Here is an 18,848-nt window from a genome sequence, read left to right as displayed (position 1 = left end):
AACAGTAACGTCCAACAAAATGAGAGAATTAGCAAGACTTTTGATTGCTCTTAGAGAGTTCACACCTGTTCAGAACCTAATTGATGCTATGAAACCAGAATTATTTGACGATTTAGTTACGGCCACAAAAGTAATTTCGGGATTTAGTAATGCCGATAAAAGCTTTAAATCTTCATCATTAGCACTTCATATGGGTACCACTTTAAAACAAGTATGCGATATAATTAATCGAATGATTTTAAAAAAATCCCCATTATTTACCTTTAAAAACCCTAATGAGGAAAAAAAAGCATTCGAGATTTAAAAACATTATTAGAGACCAGTTGGGCCAATGAAATTTCTTCATTAGCCCTTAAAACAATGAAAGAACAGCAATGGGAAAAACCCCAAATACTTCCGGTGACAAGTGACGTAATTAAGTTTAATAATTTTGTCAAAAATCAGGTTGAAGACAGTGCCAAAAAATTAAACAAACTTTTAGAAAAGGAGGGGAAACAAAATGACAAAAATGATTTACTTCCTTTATATAAAACCTTAGCAAAAGGAATAATGGCCCTTCTTTTAATACTAAATAGAAAACGCATCGGTGAGATTCAATACCTTGAAATTTCTACTTACAAAAGATCATTTGCGGAGCCCAGTGTTCAAAAAGAAATTGCTGAAAGTTTAACTGTTTCAGAAAAACTATTGTGTAGAAACTTTAGAAGAATTATTACAGGTGGAAAAGGTAGCAAACCTGTAGCTATTTTAATTTCTCCTTTTTTAAACGAGAAAATTGAGCTGATGATTAAAATAAGGGAAAAAATAAAATTAATTCCAGAAGATAATAAATACATATTTGCAAATCCAAATTCGTCGAAAGGTTGGTTTCATGGAACAAGTGCAATTAAACAATTTGCAAAAAACTGTGGGGCAAAGGATCCCAACTCTCTAACTTCTACCAAATTTCGAAAACAGACTGCAACAATTTTACAGATTATGGACATTAATAATACTGACATGGAACAATTAGCCATTTTTATGGGCCATACAAAAAAAACCCATGAAGAATGGTATAGGTAAGCCAATCTTGTTAAAGTGGTTTATTATTATATTAGCATAATTAATAGTTGTAATATTTTTTAGACTTCCTCAAGATCTATACCAGACTGCAAAAATAGCCAAACTAATGATCGCTTTGAATAAAGGTGATGTTAATATTTACAAAGGAAAGAGCTTAGACGATATCAATATAGAAGAAAATGACTACTTGGAAATTGAAAACATAGAAACAGAAGTAAATGAAATAAATGAAAAAGGTAGAATTAGTGTACTCGCATTGGTAATTGCCTAAAAGTTTAATAATCCATTTTTTAGAATTAACAGAGCCTACTCATTCTTGGAGTCCTAAAAGTAATTTTAGCGATGTAACCGACGAAAAGATTGAACAAGCTAATAAAAATGGTAGGTAAAAGATTATTATAAGCGAAGTCTTAAAAAATCATTACAATAAATGTTATAAATGAAAAAAAAAAAAGATGAGTAGCTCCTAACTCTTCCCAGCAAACAGGTTTGAGCCCAGTTACGTGATAATTACGTTAAATTTACGGCAAATTTCAACGAATACGTAACTCGGAGATTTATGACGGGAAAAAAACGTATTTCAGTGCCAAATCATTCACCAATATATTTTTGATTCCTTTATACATGTTTGACATTAGAATAATATAAAATCATAATGACGAATATTGTACATGTTTTTTATCATAGGTGTGAATGTCGGTTACATCGCAAAGGTACGTTTATTTCACGTAATAATCACGAAACAGAAATAACTTCCTTTGGTTAAATTTTGAGAAATATTTTTGAAAACAAAATTTTACAACGGTGTTGGTTAAATACGTATCGCTTGAATTTTACTCCCTGTATTTTATGGACGTCGAAAAATTAGATGTATTCCACGTAAAGTAATGTAAATAATACAATATTTAAACAAAAAGTTTATGATTTCGCTTTTAAAATCATTTAGCATAACTATTTCAATCCAACCTTGATTTGAAGCTATTTTTGCTATTTTTTTTTTCTTTAAAAATATCACAGCTAAAATGATGTCGAGTCTAATTTTCAAATCGCGCGCGGTGATGACGTACTACCAAGCCTTTCTCCTCCTTTAAATACTATCACGTGACCACGATACGTGATTAACATAGTTGGTTCGAAAACTAAATTAATCGATTTATCGAATAATAGATACGTTTCGATAGGATTATTTTTTTATATTATTCTGGTATTGAAATAGATTTTTAGTAAGACCAATTAGGTAATAGCAGAAGAAATTTAAAAACAAAAAGAAAATATGTAATACTAATTTAAAGTAAGTAGAATAGTTTAACTGTAATTTAAAAATAATCGATTTTTATAATCGATGAGCATAACCTCTAATTCTCTAATATCAGCTTCTCACATTTCTCCTCACAACAAAAAGTGAAAGTGAAACGTGAAGAGCTTTATTTCCCTCGTTTTATTTTAGGCGGGTTTATTTATAATAATGCCTTTCGTATTAACGTTTACCTCACTGCTCGAGGGTTGAAGTGTCGTCAAAATAAAAAGTGACCTGTGTTGTGTTTTGTGTTGGCAAATTTTTTAATGCGTCTTTAGGTCGGTAGCATTTTTGGTTCATTATCTTGTATAATAATTATACAAGACAAATGTTTTAAAGTCTCTAAATTCTACTAAATAAATACATTGTTAATACTTTATAGGCTTGTTTTATTTATGTCATATGAGGATAATAATTATATGATTAGTAAGTTAATTAAGGTCGAATTATTTACGTGAACCGAAAGATATGTTGATCAACACGTATTTGCAACGTGAATTTCCCGAAACATTTTATTGGTATTTAAGGTGAATAACACGTCTATTGAAGACGAGTTATTCACGTAATTTAAAGACGTATTTTCAATGTGACATTCCAACCAAATTTTCACGTGAAATTCACGTAAGCAATTTACGTATATTGGTGACAAATGTACCAGAAATTCACGTAATTAACACGTCGGTCTGTTTGCTGGGTTAAAAGCAGTTTTCTACTTAAAAGTAACAAATAACTAATTATTATTAATTTGCAGAAAAAGTTTCGTCGAAGGGTAAAAGAAAGTTATTTACCGATGAAATGACGCATCCAATGCAAAATAATAAAGGTAAAGCAGTTTTAATAAGAGTATATCGAAAAAATGCATGTATTATTTGATTTTTTTAGTTACAAAAAGAAAGGAGGTGCCAACTACTGAAAAAACCGAAAGCACTTCAAATGGTAATTTCTTTAGATAACTATTACTCTGCTACTCGTAATACAATTGTTTTAATTTAATAATACATTTATTACCTAATAGGATTTAAAAAATATTTATTCGTAAAAAACTCTAATATAATAATTTTATTTGTAAAAGGACAATTACCTGTTTTTGTTAAAATTAAAAATGCTTTCCAAATTTTATAACTAATTTACGGCATATTTTTTGTTACAATTTTTAAGTATTATTTTTTTTCTACAACCGTGTTAAAAATGCAATTTTTAGCACTCCATGCGTGCGTTAAAAATGCTACTTTAAGGCACTAGTGCTTTAAAATATTTTTAAGGCACTAGTGCTTTAAAATATTTTTAAGGCACTGCAGTTCGTATTGACCGTATAGACAATTTTGATGTAATGTCAAAAAATATAAAAATGGAATGTCAGTCAAGTTCAAGTAAAAGTTTTTGTAGATATTGTTCTGTAATTACGTTTGTAGAAAAAATATTGTATGATATGCGTGTTAAAAAGTACATTTTTAAGGCACTCATGTGAATTGCAGAACTTGCTATAGCTCATTCTGCAAACTTTCACATGCGTGCCTTAAACGTGTACTTTTAACACTTATATCATAAATAACTATTTATGTATTAACTTTTTTAGCGATTGCAAGGCACCGATGGACCGAAAAGGACAAACAAACTATGCTTAAATACTTTACAAGATTCATAAAAGAAAAAAGGGTTCCGAAAAAAGCAGACGTACAGAAATTTAAAAAAAATAAAGCTGGAGAAAACTTTCAATCAATTGATTGGGTAAAAATTAAAACGTTTGTTTACAATTCTTACAGAGTGTAGTTTTTGTGAAGTTTTTTATTAAATAACGTGTTTCTAAACATTTGTGTTTTAATTCGATTTCGTTTGATATATATTTTTCGGTAAAAATTCATTTAATCTAGCAAATCAGATTCTTAACAAAAATATGATTAATAAAATAGTATCTTATATTATATAAAATTCTTGTGTCATAAAGTACGTTCCCAAACTCCTCTGAAACGGTTCGACCGATTTTTATCCCCCTAGATGATAAGGGTTGTCCACCCCTAAAACATTTTTTGGACTTGTATTTTATTATCTTTTTATAATGTGGATTAAAAAATACATACAACTTTAAATTTTTTCATCGCACAAACGTTTTTTTTTCCAACTTAGCGGTATTAAAGAATGGCGGGAGCCCTTCTTTAATCCAATACAAAATCCCACCGAATACAACCAATACGTAATCAATAATCTGGTGAAAAGTAGCCTGCTGACAAAATATAATCAGTCCCGCGATTCTGCTTCTCGGCTACACGATTTACGCCGTCTTTAAATATGGCGGACAGTCGTTCTTTTTGAATCGCGGCCCTGGCTAAAATAAAGTTCAAATGAAATTCCTTTAGTAAATTATAACAAAGCAATGTTGCCGGGTTTTGGGTCTCGCATATAATGTTTGATCAATCTGGGTCTCGGATGGACATACAGCTTACATACAGTCTACCTGTGCGCCGCCTATGGTGCGTTTCTATGAACTAAATTCCATATATTTTGCGATAGCAAACAGACTTCCGAGTCCAAAAAAAATTTTTTGTTGATCAGTTTTTTTGGATAAGTTGGACCTTCTGCAACCGATATACACGATAAAACCATGCGAGTCCCGCTGAAGGGTCTCGCATGGTCAAAACGGGTCTCGGACGGTGCGCAGCATATGGCAAAATGGGACTCACATGGCCGGTGTGTACGTCTATATATATATATATATATATATATATATATATATATATATATATATATATATATATATATATATATATATATATATAAAGAAGTGTATATGTTAATTTTTGAGGCTGCAGTCATCAATTTAGGGGGCAGGATAAGAAATATATACAGTGTGTCTGCGTAACTTGAAACCATATGGGCAACTTTTTTAATATCAATTTTTTACGAAAAAAAGTTATTCTTCATAAAGTGCTCTGCATAGTCTAAAACCTAAGATGCAATCATCAGGTATCAAATTTTATCAATAATATACGAGGTATGTCCAAAAATATGAATTTCGCTCAAGAATAAAGTGCCTTTATATTTCACAATATCGAAAATTGTTATTAAGAAAAGTTGTTTGTAATTAAAAATTATGTTATAGTATTATGCATTTACACTCTTCTAATTGAAAAAAAAACTTTTGAAAATTTTCCTTAAATTGATACCCAACATCATTTTTATTTAAGATAACTCCGTATTATTAATTTTGCGCAAAAGTTATTCTACATAAAAATATCTAAATAGTCTAAAAACTAAGATGCAATCATAATATATTAAGTTTTTTCAATTGTATACGAGGTATGTCAAAAACATGAATTTCACTCAAAAGTAAAATACCTTTATAGTTCACAATATTTCAACTAGAAGGATGCCATTGCATATTGAAACATAGTTTTTAATTATGAACCAATTTCTATAATAACAAATTTCAATATTGTGAAAAATAAAGATACTTTCTTCAGCAAAATTCATATTTTTTGTCATACCTCATATAAAACTGACAAAATTTAGTATCTTATAATTTTATCTTGGTTATTAGACTATGCAAAACTTTTTATAAAGAATAACTTTTTTTGTAAAATTAATAATAACTAAGCTACCATAAATAAAAATGATGTTGGGTGTCTGTGATTAGAAGAAAATTTTCAAAAAAAATTTTTTTAGTTAGAAGAATGCAAATGCAGATTATAACATAATTTTTAATTACAAACAACTTTTCGCAATGACAATTTTCGATATTGTGAAATATAAAGGCACTTTACTCTTGAGCGAAATTCATATTTTTTGACATTAATAAGAGATCTGACATTGATAAATTAAGTATCATTTCTAATAACATTTTGTCTTATTAATTGTTTGAAGATTTGTTGAAATATTACTAATAATTTTATCTTAAAAAAATATTTTTTTTTATTTCTTTTATTATAAATTACAACAAATTATGTCATTAATTTCTTTCCCAACCCATCGAATTATTATAGTAGTCCAACGACACTTTTTTGAGTGGTGTCGAATTGACATACTATCAAAATTTTTATGTTTACATATTACTTTTAAGAAATTTTCATGTTTTTATATAAGTTGTATAATTATTAATTTGTAACCACGAGCAGCAAGTTAAAATTCGTTTTGAGTGTTATCTAAATTTAAACATTTTTTATTTGTAGATAGTCTTGATAAAGAAAATAAAATTTTCGACTAATAAGTTCAGTGTTTCAGTGAATAGTCCAAAAATTTATTGGCTGCATGCCCCAAAAAAATTTTTTATTATAGATATAAATTATACAAATTTGTATATCTAATATACAGTGATAGCGTGCTAAGAACCGGCAAAATAGCGCAAAAGATGGAAAACATATTACATATTAAATTGTGAGATAAAACTGGGAGAGTTGTTAAATTTAGCGATAGTAACATATAAATTCACATTATATTGATTGTTTCCCACCTTTAGACTTATCAGAGGAGTATGTCAACTAAAACTGTCACTGTGACAGTGGCATTTCTCAAATTCATTTGATACGTCTAAAGGTGGGAACCAATCAATATAATGTTAATCTATAAGTTACTATCGCTAAATTTAACACCTCCACCAAGTTCATCTCTTTTTATCTCACAACTTAATATGTTTTCCATCTTTTGCGTTATTTTGCCGGTTATTAGTGCGCTCATCACTGTATATAAATAATACATTCGGAAAAATCAAAGGATACCCATGAAGGAACATATAAAACACGCTGTATTTTCCTGTCACTGTGTCACAAAGAAAATTGCCCAGGGCAAGTACATGTAATAATAATTATTACATGTACTTGCGCTGGCCAATTTTTTGTGTCACACAGTGACACGAAACTACAGCGTGTTATATGTTCATTCACGGGTATTCTTTCATTTTCCTACTGTATATATAATATACATTGTTATCACTGAAGGAATAAGAATTTAAGACAAACTAAAATTTTTTTTATTATATTATCTTAAAAAACAAAAACATCCTACAGGCTAGCAAACTACAAACTATGGTATATCCTAACTTAACAAACTTAAACCTAACTTAAAATTTTATATTAAGAAGTAAATAACTAAAACTAACTGTTTATATTTAAGTATCACTCTATTCACCACTTACTCCCGGAAACGCATTCACAACAAAAGCACTGAAAACCTCTACCAAGTCTCGGAATATTTGATTTCGCTCAACAGCTACTTTGTGAGCTAAATCGGTTCGTCTCTTCATTTCTGTAATTTTCTCTCTCTCCATCTTTAACCTTTCTTGGTAAAACTTTTCCCTAGCCCGCCTCGCCAAAGCAATGCGTTTCCCCTTTCCGACAGGACTTTTTTTTTTAATGGGGTTTGTTTTGGCATTGGGAGAGTCGCTGGTGGTTGGTTCATCCGAGATGAAGCTGGTCGATTGCTGTACATCTTCCTGACCATGACCGAGGTCATGGTCAGTTTCATCACAGTTGATAACTATTTCTGGACGAATATTTACTTTGTCAGTAAATATTTCGTCCATTTCCTCCTTGTATTCAAAAAACTTTCGCTTGCGGCCTGTTTGTTTTTGGTCATCCACAAACTTCTTATAATTCCGTTCCAAAACCCTCCATCTGTTAATGCAGTTGTTTGCAGTGACATGTATATTGTGGTTTTTTAATTCTTGGGCTATTCTTGCCCAAAGCATCTTAATGGTCCGTATCTCCATTGTCCCCACTTTATTTTTGTATTGTTTATAGAGATCTATTAGTAATTTTGAGGCGTTTTCACTCCACTTATAGTCCAATGTCACACTCGGTGTCTGAGGCAACATCAGGTAGGGCTGAAGTTCTGCAATAAAAATAGCAAAACATTAAAATGTGTATAGTATTTTTATATAATTTTATAGAGTTGAGAATATATATCGATGGTTAAGAGCGCAGATATAGTATGTCCAAATATCTTAATTGTTGAGAACGTTTTGAAGTTTTCACGTTACTTTTTGTTTGATACTGCTGATACACTGATATATCATAATGTTTGGGTAATAAGTTCGGGTATCATTATTAGCTTAATGTAGATATTTTTTAAAACATTATGTATTATTGGGTTAAAAAATATTTTTTTTGAAAATGTGTATGGACATACAACATAAGGGTTGTTACCGCATGTTACTGCATATCCGGACAAATAATATTTATAGCCATGATAAGTTTGATCGCGAGAGCACTAATATTGTATGTCCCAAAACATACTATGTTTGTGCACTTCCAAAAGGCCATAAAATATCTGCAAGTCGGTTTTTAGTACAAATGGGAAATACTATATTTTGGCGAGGCCCTTTAACCCATTTACAATCATTCTGGACTTACAATAATTATGCAGAACATTCATATGTCCCTATTGAATATTTTTATGTTATCTTAAAATCAGCAAAAAGTGGACATACTATATCTGTGCTCTTAACCATCGATATAATGTTGGGAATAAGCCATCATACATTGATTTCAGATGGTAACCTCAAACCATGTGAGATGATCTTCCTGCATCATTTTAAGAAAGTAATGAAATTATCGGCTTGTGTGAGTTTTCTGTACAAGACATCCAGATCCAACATCAAAATGTCTCAAACTCCAAAGTAATTTTGAAAATATTACTTGGACATAAATATGGAACTGAGTATAATAAAACAGGTAAATAAATAAAATGCGTCTTTAACATGCTCACAAAGTTTAATTTATTAGTAGAAAGTAACTAAGATAAGTTGGGGTTTGTTTTGAAATATGATGACCCAATTATTAAAATATTGTAAATATATTATATGAAAAAATATAATATGACCCACTATTGTTATAGTAAAATTAACTTATATGATATTGACTTACCATTGTTTAGATCCATTTCTTGTAAATGTTTTAATTACAAAAACTAATTTTGTACATAAACAAATACACGTGGTCGTGGTATGTATGCTGATGCTGAATGAAGAACAATGAAAATGAAGAAGCTCCGGCGCAACTCGAACTTCAAATTCAAATGGTACACAACACAGATACACAAAAGCGTTCCAAGAGGGTTACGTACCGGTAATCGGGTCGGGATCGAAAGAAAACCGTTCAAGGGCGATTCTGCGCATTAAAACAGTCCAATCGATTTCGTGGCGGTTCAAGGGATCGTACAAATGTGTCGTCTTGGAACGCGCCTTATATGTACTTATATATGTATAGGATATGTTACTTATAGTTCGGTACCTCTTGGGGACTTAGCAATTTTACCAGTATTTTGAATTTCTCTATAAAATAATTTACCATAGGAAAGTTATAAATTACAGTCAAATAATTAACCATATTATAAAAGTTATATTATTACCACATTATCAAAAACAGTAGGTACCTACTAACAAAGAAAAACATAAATATTTCACATAATAAAAATATTCTTAAACAAAAATGATTGTTTTCAATTAATAAGAAAAACCTTAAAGGAAAATTTAGGGTTTAAACAAACCATCTATTAGAGAAATTCAAAATACGGGTGTAAAATTTCTAAGTCCCCAATAATTATAACTGTCAATTGTCTAGAAGCTCCGAAGCCAAAGTATTTGGTTTTCGCTAACCGCAAGTAAGACCAATGCTTCCCTCTTCCTTCACCGTTCCGGCTTCGTGACAGCTAGCGGACGGTGTTCAGTACCAACCTCAAGAAATATCAATGTGACCACCATACACCCAGTATGACGTCACCAAGGGAATTTTGTACGAACTGGTTTTTAATATTCTAAGAAAATACTTTTGACAATAATTAAATAAGGTGTTCCCATTAATAATTAATTAAATAAGTGATGGAACGTCACAGTATGTACAGATTCAGATGAAATCTTCTGAAGTTCAGATGCACCCGCTGAAAATAACCTGGGGCGCCCATGCAAGTATCTTGCATGGGTTAAAATCGCCCTCAAATCGCCTGGCCTGTTTCTTTTCTTTATATTTGAATATTTAAATTTAGTTTAAAGTCACGCCAATGATATTTTTTGTAATAACAATGTTTACCCTTTTTTTAACTTTGGGGGGGATCTTTGGGAAAAATAACCGCTACCCTCCAGCCAGACCAGCATTTTTGTATTAGGCTATCATGGAAGAGCTACCTGAAAAAATTTCAGGTTGCCTAAAATACCTACTCAAAAATGTCTCACAGCTCTTGGACCATTACTTAACACATCGATATGAAGCGACCGTTTAAGGCTGCTATCAAAAAGAGTACCAAGAAATTTTACAGAATCAACAGTACTGATCTCAATGTTATTAACAGGTAAGGGTTGAAGAGCTCCTTTATAGGATAATACTACTGTTTTATCTACATTAAAATAGAATGAATTAAAATCGGACCAGATTTTTTACTGTGAGTAGATCAGAAGTTATAGTAGCACGAAGAGTTGCAATATTTGAATTTATCCAAGTAATACTGGTAGGTAAATATCATCCGCAAAAAGAAAAAAATTCCATCGATTATGAAACAAGTCATGCCATTAATAAAGATAAGGAAAAGTAGAGGACCCAATAATGAACCTTGTGGTACCCCACATAAAATATTTATGAGACTAGAGACTGTTCCATTTGCTCTAACCGTTTGTTTCCTATTATCCAAGCGAAACCAATAGGAAACTTGCACATTTTTGTTTTATTACATAATAATGTTCAGTTTCGTTTAAAAATAAGATTTCCAAAATTTCACGCCTTAAAACCTCATAATAACTTAGAAGTACAAATTTATAATCTTCTATGTGTTTAACCCTTAAACGCCCAAGGGTGGGTAAAAAATGTCCACCTAATGCGTATTCCCTTTTAACATATTTATTACGTGTTTAAATTTTTTTAAAAAATTATTTATTGTTAAAAAGAGAGCCCATTATCGAATGTTAATTTGGTTCTACCAATATTTTTGAAAATAAAAGCAGCATCTTGAGTTAAATATGGATGGGCATAAAAAGTACACCCTTGGCAAAACTTGTTACTAAAGGTTTCTATATAATTTCTCGTTGGTAGGAAGATAATCCATATAATTATCGATGTATAATTACATAATCTACATAATTATCCGCCAATGAGAAGGCTAAAAGAAAGAATATGTAGAAAATCGACAAAGCTGAATTACTGGTATGTTAATTTTGATCTACATTGTAATTTTGTTGTAAGGTTTGTAAATTGTTTATATTAATATTTTAGAAGATGCTGTGTTTATTAGGCATAAGATTCTTAAGTTTAATCCATTTTCAACAACTTTAAATAAATATATTAGCTATTTTCGAGGTGGATACTTTTTACCCACCCTTGGGCGTACATGGAACCTAAAAAAGGTCGGGCGTTTAAGGGTTAAATCATTTCAAACGATCAAAGAAGCGCGAGAAAACTTGCGACGTCACATCATTGTATTTTTTACTGACGATTATAATGTGCCATTTAAAATGTTATACAATTTTGTTTACTTTGGAGTCTATTCCATTCTTTCTTCTTTCTTTCTTCTATACCTAAAATTCTAGAGAATATAACATGCGACTCAAAACACCTTTATGCAACTCACTAATTATTGAAGAACAACATGGTTCTCTTTCTTGTAGATCTACTTCGACAAATCTTTTATTTTTCACACAATACATAAATGTCTAATGCCTTGTAAATGAGACTACAGATTGATGCTATTTATTATTTATACCGATTTTTTCAAAGTATTTTATATCGTGAATCATAAATTGTTGTGTAGCATGCTTAAAGCTATCGGATTTACAGGCAATCTTTATTACTGTTTCTGTAGTTACCTAACTAACAGAATACAATTTGTTAAGATTAAACACTTTCAATCTAGTGAAACTTCCGTAACATCTGGTGTTCCTCAAGAGAGCCACTTAGGGCCTTACCTTTTTAATATATTTGTTAATGACATTAAATCTCAAATAGTTAACTCGTAATTTCTGCTATTTGCGGCGATTTAAAAATCTATATGTATATAAAATTGTCGAATCCGTCTAAGATTGTGAAGAAATTCAAATTGATATTAATAAAATTATGGCATGGTGCAATGGGAACCAAATGAGTATTAATGTTGGAACTTGGTTAGTTTTTGTAAAAGAATTAACAACTTCTCTTACAATTACAAATAAGCTGGAAACCACTGAAGGCTGTATCAACTGTAAGAGATCTAGGTGTTCAATTAGATTCTAAACTAAATGTTTGAGCTCATTTTGATTATGTGAATAACCAGACATTTAAAATGTTAGGTTTTATTATCATTAATTCTAGATGTTTGCATAACATTAATTCCATCAGATTGATTCACATTTCCCTAGTTAGATCTATTCTTGATATTGCTCAGTTGTTTGGTCACTTATGAAGTCCAAATTGCCAAGCTGGAAATAGTTTGAAATAAATTCATTGGGTATTTAAGTTTTAAATTACAAAAGCCTTTAAGTAATCAGTCCTAAATTAAACCTTCCTTGGAAGTTATCTTCCAGACGGATTTATGCTGATATTTTGTTTCTGCATAAACTATTGATTCCCAAAATAAATTATAATGATCTGGTGTATCTAATTATTGATTTAAATGTTTCCTCTAGATAAGAGTCACTAGATCATCTCAAAATTTTGTAATTAAATTTCATCGCTGCAACTCTTGTAGGCATTCTCCACTGAATAGAGTCATCCTAAATGGAAATAAAATAGACTTTCATTTTTTGTTACTATGAGCTTCTGAGAATTTTTGTAAACAATGTATAAAACAACTTTTCTAATTTAGGTGATTTTTATTTATTATGTAAGTATGAAAACTGTTTTTGTATGTAGGAAAATTTTAGCGGATTTGAACTTACTTTAGGAAGAACAATGGCTTCAAATGAAAATGTTGGATCGATTTGTCCACACGGTTTCATTGTGCACTGCACTATACCACTGTTTGCAGCCAATGATATTCCATTGAGACCTTTAACAGGAATCGAAAAATTTCTTTTTGAAAGGCCAAGATGTTGAACACAAGATTCAGAAATAAAATTCTCCATAGAACCTGTATCAAGAAAAATTCGTATTGTGCTAAAGTTATCTCGAATATCCTTTACTTCGGCTTCACAGGTTGACAATAAAATAGTTGATTGAGGAAGTGATAAGGTGCTCGTAATACAGTCAGAATTGATGTAAGTATTTACAAGGGTATTGGTAATAGAAGGACTAGTAGACGGGTTGCAACCAACTGACGACTCAACAGAGGGATTGGAAGAAGTAACCTGAACGTTTGAATTCTGCTCAAAAGCTGTATGGTTTGATTTTTATCAAAGTGCAATGTAGTATGATGGGGAATTTGCAAACAAGACATATGAAATGACCCACAATTCCTCATAGAGTGTGGCGAAACTAAACAATTAACGCAAAGTTTATGTTGTTTATCAATAGAAAACCTCTCTTGAAGGTATTTAGAAGGAAATATTCCACACTTATATAAGGCATGCGGCGAAGAACATAAGATGCACGTCGACTGCTCAACTGAATTTGGGCTGGATTCCACCAGAAAACTAGATACGTGTTTTTTTTTGTTAACCTTTTAATTGTGAGATGACGATGTATACTGAACAGACTCCAGTGTGATGCATTGCCTATCTAAAAACAACATTAATTGCCTACAAGTTGACAATTCCTGGCTAAAGCTATGCTCTAGTTCAAACTTGGTTCTGGTTTTTAAATCTAATTTATTAAGGAGCATGTTAAATAGCAAAAAATCCAATGATCTACAGGCAACTTCATTTCCCTGAGAACAGCAACATTTTCCGAAAAGATGCTTAATAATTTTCTTAGTTCAAAAGAATTTGCCTTTGAAATTGAGGGAGCATTAAAAATTTCATTATAATAGTGGCTAGCTAATAGGTCTGGATCCCGCGTATGAAAAAAAAGTTGATTAATAGCAAGCTGAAAATTTGTTAATATCTTAAGGGTGTCTAGTCGGATAAACTTTGATATATGGAAACACTGGAACAGGGGCAGTTTTATTTGTGGAACAGGTTAAAAATTTGGAACGGTCAGACCACGAAAACGGCACATTTATTTTGTCCGACAGAATAGACTTAAACTCTCTGAACAGAGATTAAACTCTCATGCAAAAATCAGACTGCTATTTATCACCTATCATAATTCCTATCATTTGACATATTCTACATGTTCCACTCATTAAAACGCCCATTTGGTGATAAATAGCAGTCTGATTTTTGCATGAGAGTTTAATCTCTGTTCGGAGAGTTTAAGTCTGTTCTGTCGGACAAAATGCATGTGCCGTTTTCGTGGTCTGACCGTTCCAAATTTTTAACCTGTTCCACAATTAAGACTTCCCCTGTTCCAGTGTTCCCATATATCAAAGTTTGTCCGACTAGACACCCTTAAGCGATTAACAAATTTTCCTATCCTAACAAATCCAGACCTATGAGATACATTTATTTTGATATCTTTTTTTCAATTTTTCAGATGCTACAATATAATTGCACTCGGTAACAGGAATACCTTTGATTAAAGCTAAGGGTTCTTTACCCAAAGAAGTAAGAAGATACTGAAACTTTTCAACATTAGATATGTCAGGATTTATTGTGGATTAGACTATTAAAGAGATCATAAAAAGTTGGAAAATCCTTATAATGTCCTTCGAAACGAGGCAAGGAAAGTTTTGGAAGGTTTACGACGCTTCTACGGTTAGAAGAATTAGGATGATCTACAGTAGACATGTTTGCCGATTGAGAAGATGAGTCATTCAATAAAAATCATGTTTTAATGATAAAACCCCGTAAAAGACCTTATCAACATTTAATCTCATCTCATCATAGGAAGAAAATTCATCATCATTGATTAATGAAATGACAGTGTTATGATTACTTTGAAATTCATTATAAGTGCCATCAATAGCATTGGCTCTAGCAAGATATAAAGGTTTTAAAGACTCATCACTAGAAACACTAAGACCACATTCGTAAGTTTCCTATAATTGTTTTTCTGCACCGTGTTAAAACTGCAATTTTTAGCACTCCATACGAGCGTTAAAAATGCTACTTTAAGGCACTAGTGCTTTAAAAAATTTTTAGGGCACTGCAGTTTGTATTGACCGTATATGCAATTTTGATGTAATGTCAAAAAAATATAAAATTGGAATGTCAGTCTAGTTCAAGTAAAAGTTTTTGTAGATATTGTCCTGTAATTAGGTTTGTAGAAAAAATATTGTATGATATGCGTGTTAAAAAGTACATTTTTAAGGCACTTATGTGAATTGCAGAACTCGCTATCGCTCATTCTGCTAACTTTCACATGCGTGCCTTAAACGTGTACTTTTAACACTTATATCATAAATAACTATTAAAAGCGGTAGTTCGCTTTAAATTGGCTTTTGTTAATTTATCAGACATTTTATGAAGTTAATTTATCAAATTAACATTCTAATAAAATTTACTTAAATGTGGTTGATTTTTATTATAAATAGCAAATAAAAAATTAATTAATCAAAGACGCAAATGGTTCAAATAATAAACGTCAATTGAATAATTGATTTTTGTTAAAATAAGCGAATAATAACAATTAACGTTATTTATCAAAATCAAAATAAAAGAAACTAACCTAATAATTAACGCGAATCAAACAAATTAGCCGATAATAATAATTAACAAGATGTTTCGACGAAAAAGGAGAGGCAGACCGACGCGTACCGGTTTATAAGAATGAGAATAAGAATAAAAATGGTTGCCGTTTATCAAAGCTTATAAAGTTTAAAATGACGCAAAATAAGCTTATATTAAGCAAAATTAACAGAAAAAATGCCCATTTGAGCTCGTAAGGACCAAAAATGTATGAAAATTGTAGGAAATATGCAAACTAACTTGTTAAAAAGATTGACTTTAAAATAATATGATTCCACAAGCTATGCGCAAATCGCTTACCTTTAAAATTGGTGTTATTTACGATTTGGTAAACTATGCAGACCCAAGGGTCTACTACTCAATGCATCACTGCTCCTTTTTAATGGATTCCTTCCATGAAATTCCCGATGCACGCGCGACGATACCGTCAGATCCTGAATAGTTAGGAATTCGGAAGTTCTTTCGTTGAAAGCTGGAAGCGGAGTCGTACCTTCTCACTTCTGTCTTAAAGGTACTCAACGCAGCATTTCCATTCGTATATGATGCGCAAAGCGATTTTTGTGCATGTGGATGAGTAAAATTGATATAGCGCTTTTGTATGAAATAAATGAGTACATAAGGTTACATCGTTTTAAAGGGGGCAGAGAAAAGCAACTAAATATAATTATTAAATTATCTTAAACTTATTCTACACGAAATGAGTTAAATATTAGAATGATATTCAATATAAAATAAAGAAATATGTATTTCCCAACAATTTATTTTGTCTTATTTTAATATTTGTTTTATTCTACATAGCTGCTTCGCCGATTTTCTTGTTATATTCCATTTTTATGTTTAGTGTATCACTGAATATTTTATAATTTATGTATACAGTGATGAGTGAGCTAATAACCGGCTAAATTACGCAAAAGATGGAAACCATATTAAGTTGTGAGATAAAAAGGGATGAAACTAGTATCTTTTTAAAAGACGTCACCTTAAGACGTTTCGGACGAGTTTAGCAACCACCACTGCGACAGTGACAGATTTAGCTGACATACTCCTCTTATACGTCTAAAGATGGGAAAGAATTTATAGGTTTTTAACGTTCAATTTTCCACGCCTGCCAGTTTCATCTCTTTTTATCTCACAACTTAATATGTTTTCCACATTTTGCGTTATTTTTCCGGTTATTAGCGCGCTCATCACTGTATATAATTGTTCAGTACCCTGTAAATAAATAAAAAAAATAATAACCATAATTATAATGCTCGTTTAGTATTTTGTTAAAAAAATAAGCAACAATTAAATATTTACCACTATGTGTTGTCATTATTATTAATCTTCTTTGTGTGATTGTTTACTGCCTCATTAGGTATTATATGGCATTTATATTTATTATCCTATATTATAAATAATAGGGTAATAATAGCTAATAGTAATAGGTTAGGCATATATTTTAAAAAAAAAAGTAAATAATTGCTTCAATATAAAAAGGGAAGGAATTTTACTTAGTTTGTCATTGTTGGTCAATTTGTCCTACTCTTTGGAGTAAGTATAGGTATATTTTTTATATATTTCTTTATTATTTAGATCGAAAAAAATGTCTTCTAATGTGCCCTTTATGGTGCCTTTAATTTATTTAACTTCTTCTTATTTTACCGTTAAGTGTCAAGAGAATTTGCTTAGGTTTTGATGAATTTTTTACCATTATTTTCTGTTCTTCGCCATTTGTGTTACTTCTTGCCAAAATTTGCACTTTGTTGTAATAGTATCTTTTCTATATCGCCGTTCATCATCATCATCAGCAGCTCGACAACCCTTTTTGGGTCCTGGCTTGTTCTAGGATTTTCCACCATTCTGTTCTGTTCTTTGCTTTGTTCTTCCAGTGGGTAATCTCAAGTGTTTTCTCCATGTACCTAAGTTTGGGTCTTCGCTTTGACCTTCTCCCTACTGGTGTTTTCCTCATTATATGTTTTGGTGTTTCGGTCTCCAACATCCGTTCAACATGGCCCATCCAACGCAGACGTCCGATCTTTATGGATGTTATGACGTCGGGTTCGCTGTATGCTGCGCCATACGTCATTTTCTTTCACTCCCTTATATATGTGTCTGAGGATTTTTCGTTCAAACGTACTCATAAGTTCTCATCGCTTTTCGACAGTGTCCATGTCTCTGATCCATATATAAGGGCCGGTTTTATCAGGGTTTTGTATATTTTGCATTTGGTTTTTCTCGTGATGTTGTTAGATCTTAGATGTTTAATTAGTTCATTATATTATTATGTTTTATTAGCAATATGTATTCTTCTCTTAACTTCTTCGCTGACATTTTTATAATGTGCGGTAACTAGTGAACCTAGATATGTAAAAAATTTTACGCTTTATACGCTTTTTACGCTTTATGTAATAGTCTCCTATTGTCAGATTTTGTAGGTTTCTTTGGCCTGTCGATTTGCTGGCCTTCGTGTATTTGGTTTTTATTTCATTAATATTTAGGCCACTGTTTTGTGCCGCTCTTTCTATCGAATTAAATGCTTCTATCATTTCTCTTTTGCTTCTAGCTATGATATCAACATCATCTGCAAATGCCAATATTTGTACACTTTTTGTTATTATTGCTCCTCTGGTGTTGACTTTTGACTCTCTAATTATTTTTTCTAATGTGATATTGAACAGAATACAGGATAGGGCATCTCCCTGTTGTAGGCCCGTTCTAACATGGATTGTATCTGTTAGTGCGTTTTGAATTCGAATTTTGCTTTGTACTTTAAGTGTTTCTTTTATTATATCAATGAGTTGAATTGGAATATTAAACTCTTTCAGGGCGTGGATCAGAAATTCTCGATGGATACCATCATAGGCACTCTCACAATCAATGAAGAGACCATATGTG

General features: G+C 31.3%; 2 protein-coding genes and 1 long non-coding RNA gene across 5 annotated transcripts in view; 2 read left to right on the top strand and 1 right to left on the bottom strand.

Annotated features, from left to right (window-relative positions):
- Positions 1–352: 352 nt before the first annotated feature.
- LOC126888847 (uncharacterized) lies at positions 353–4,167 on the top strand. Of its 2 annotated transcripts, none has more exons than XM_050657273.1 (6): positions 353–1,058; positions 1,126–1,298; positions 1,357–1,443; positions 3,111–3,182; positions 3,242–3,295; positions 3,936–4,167. In XM_050657273.1, exons 1-6 carry the CDS (start codon positions 361–363, stop codon positions 4,127–4,129), a joined length of 1,278 nt encoding a protein of 425 aa, XP_050513230.1. In that variant the 5' UTR covers positions 353–360; the 3' UTR covers positions 4,130–4,167. The 2 variants fall into 2 exon arrangements, with proteins under 2 accessions (XP_050513230.1, XP_050513231.1); XM_050657274.1 differs by having other exon boundaries at positions 921–1,058; positions 1,110–1,298.
- Positions 4,168–7,303: 3,136 nt separating this feature from the next.
- LOC126888850 (uncharacterized) lies at positions 7,304–9,529 on the bottom strand. The gene is made up of 2 exons (XM_050657280.1): positions 9,214–9,529; positions 7,304–8,179 (listed from the first exon to the last, which is right to left on the bottom strand). The coding sequence occupies exons 1-2, from the start codon at positions 9,227–9,229 to the stop codon at positions 7,470–7,472; spliced, it is 726 nt and encodes a 241-aa protein (XP_050513237.1). The 5' UTR covers positions 9,230–9,529; the 3' UTR covers positions 7,304–7,469.
- A 7,934-nt stretch (positions 9,530–17,463) lies between these two features.
- The window catches only part of LOC126888854 (uncharacterized), a 46,448-nt gene continuing 45,063 nt past the window's right edge, over positions 17,464–18,848 (top strand). The window contains exon 1 of one of the 2 annotated variants that reach the window (XR_007699677.1): positions 17,464–17,504. This is a non-coding gene — a long non-coding RNA (uncharacterized LOC126888854). Of the gene's footprint in view, positions 17,515–18,848 lie in introns of both variants that reach the window. The other variant, XR_007699678.1, reaches the window with a different exon arrangement.

The sequence above is a fragment of the Diabrotica virgifera genome, chromosome 7 (assembly GCF_917563875.1).
Source record: "Diabrotica virgifera virgifera chromosome 7, PGI_DIABVI_V3a".
NCBI classification, from domain to species: domain Eukaryota; kingdom Metazoa; phylum Arthropoda; class Insecta; order Coleoptera; family Chrysomelidae; genus Diabrotica; species Diabrotica virgifera.
Note: the sequence above shows the minus strand (reverse complement) of the source record. Positions and strands in the feature narration are given on the sequence as shown.

Excerpts from the sequence above, each read along its gene's own strand:
- LOC126888847 (XM_050657273.1), top strand. The coding sequence starts at position 361 with ATGAAAGAACAGCAATGGGAAAAACCCCAAATACTTCCGGTGACAAGT. Across the intron at positions 1,444-3,110 it reads TGAACAAGCTAATAAAAATG|AAAAAGTTTCGTCGAAGGGT; the intron begins GTAGGTAAAAGA and ends ATTAATTTGCAG. Across the intron at positions 3,183-3,241 it reads TCCAATGCAAAATAATAAAG|TTACAAAAAGAAAGGAGGTG; the intron begins GTAAAGCAGTTT and ends TGATTTTTTTAG.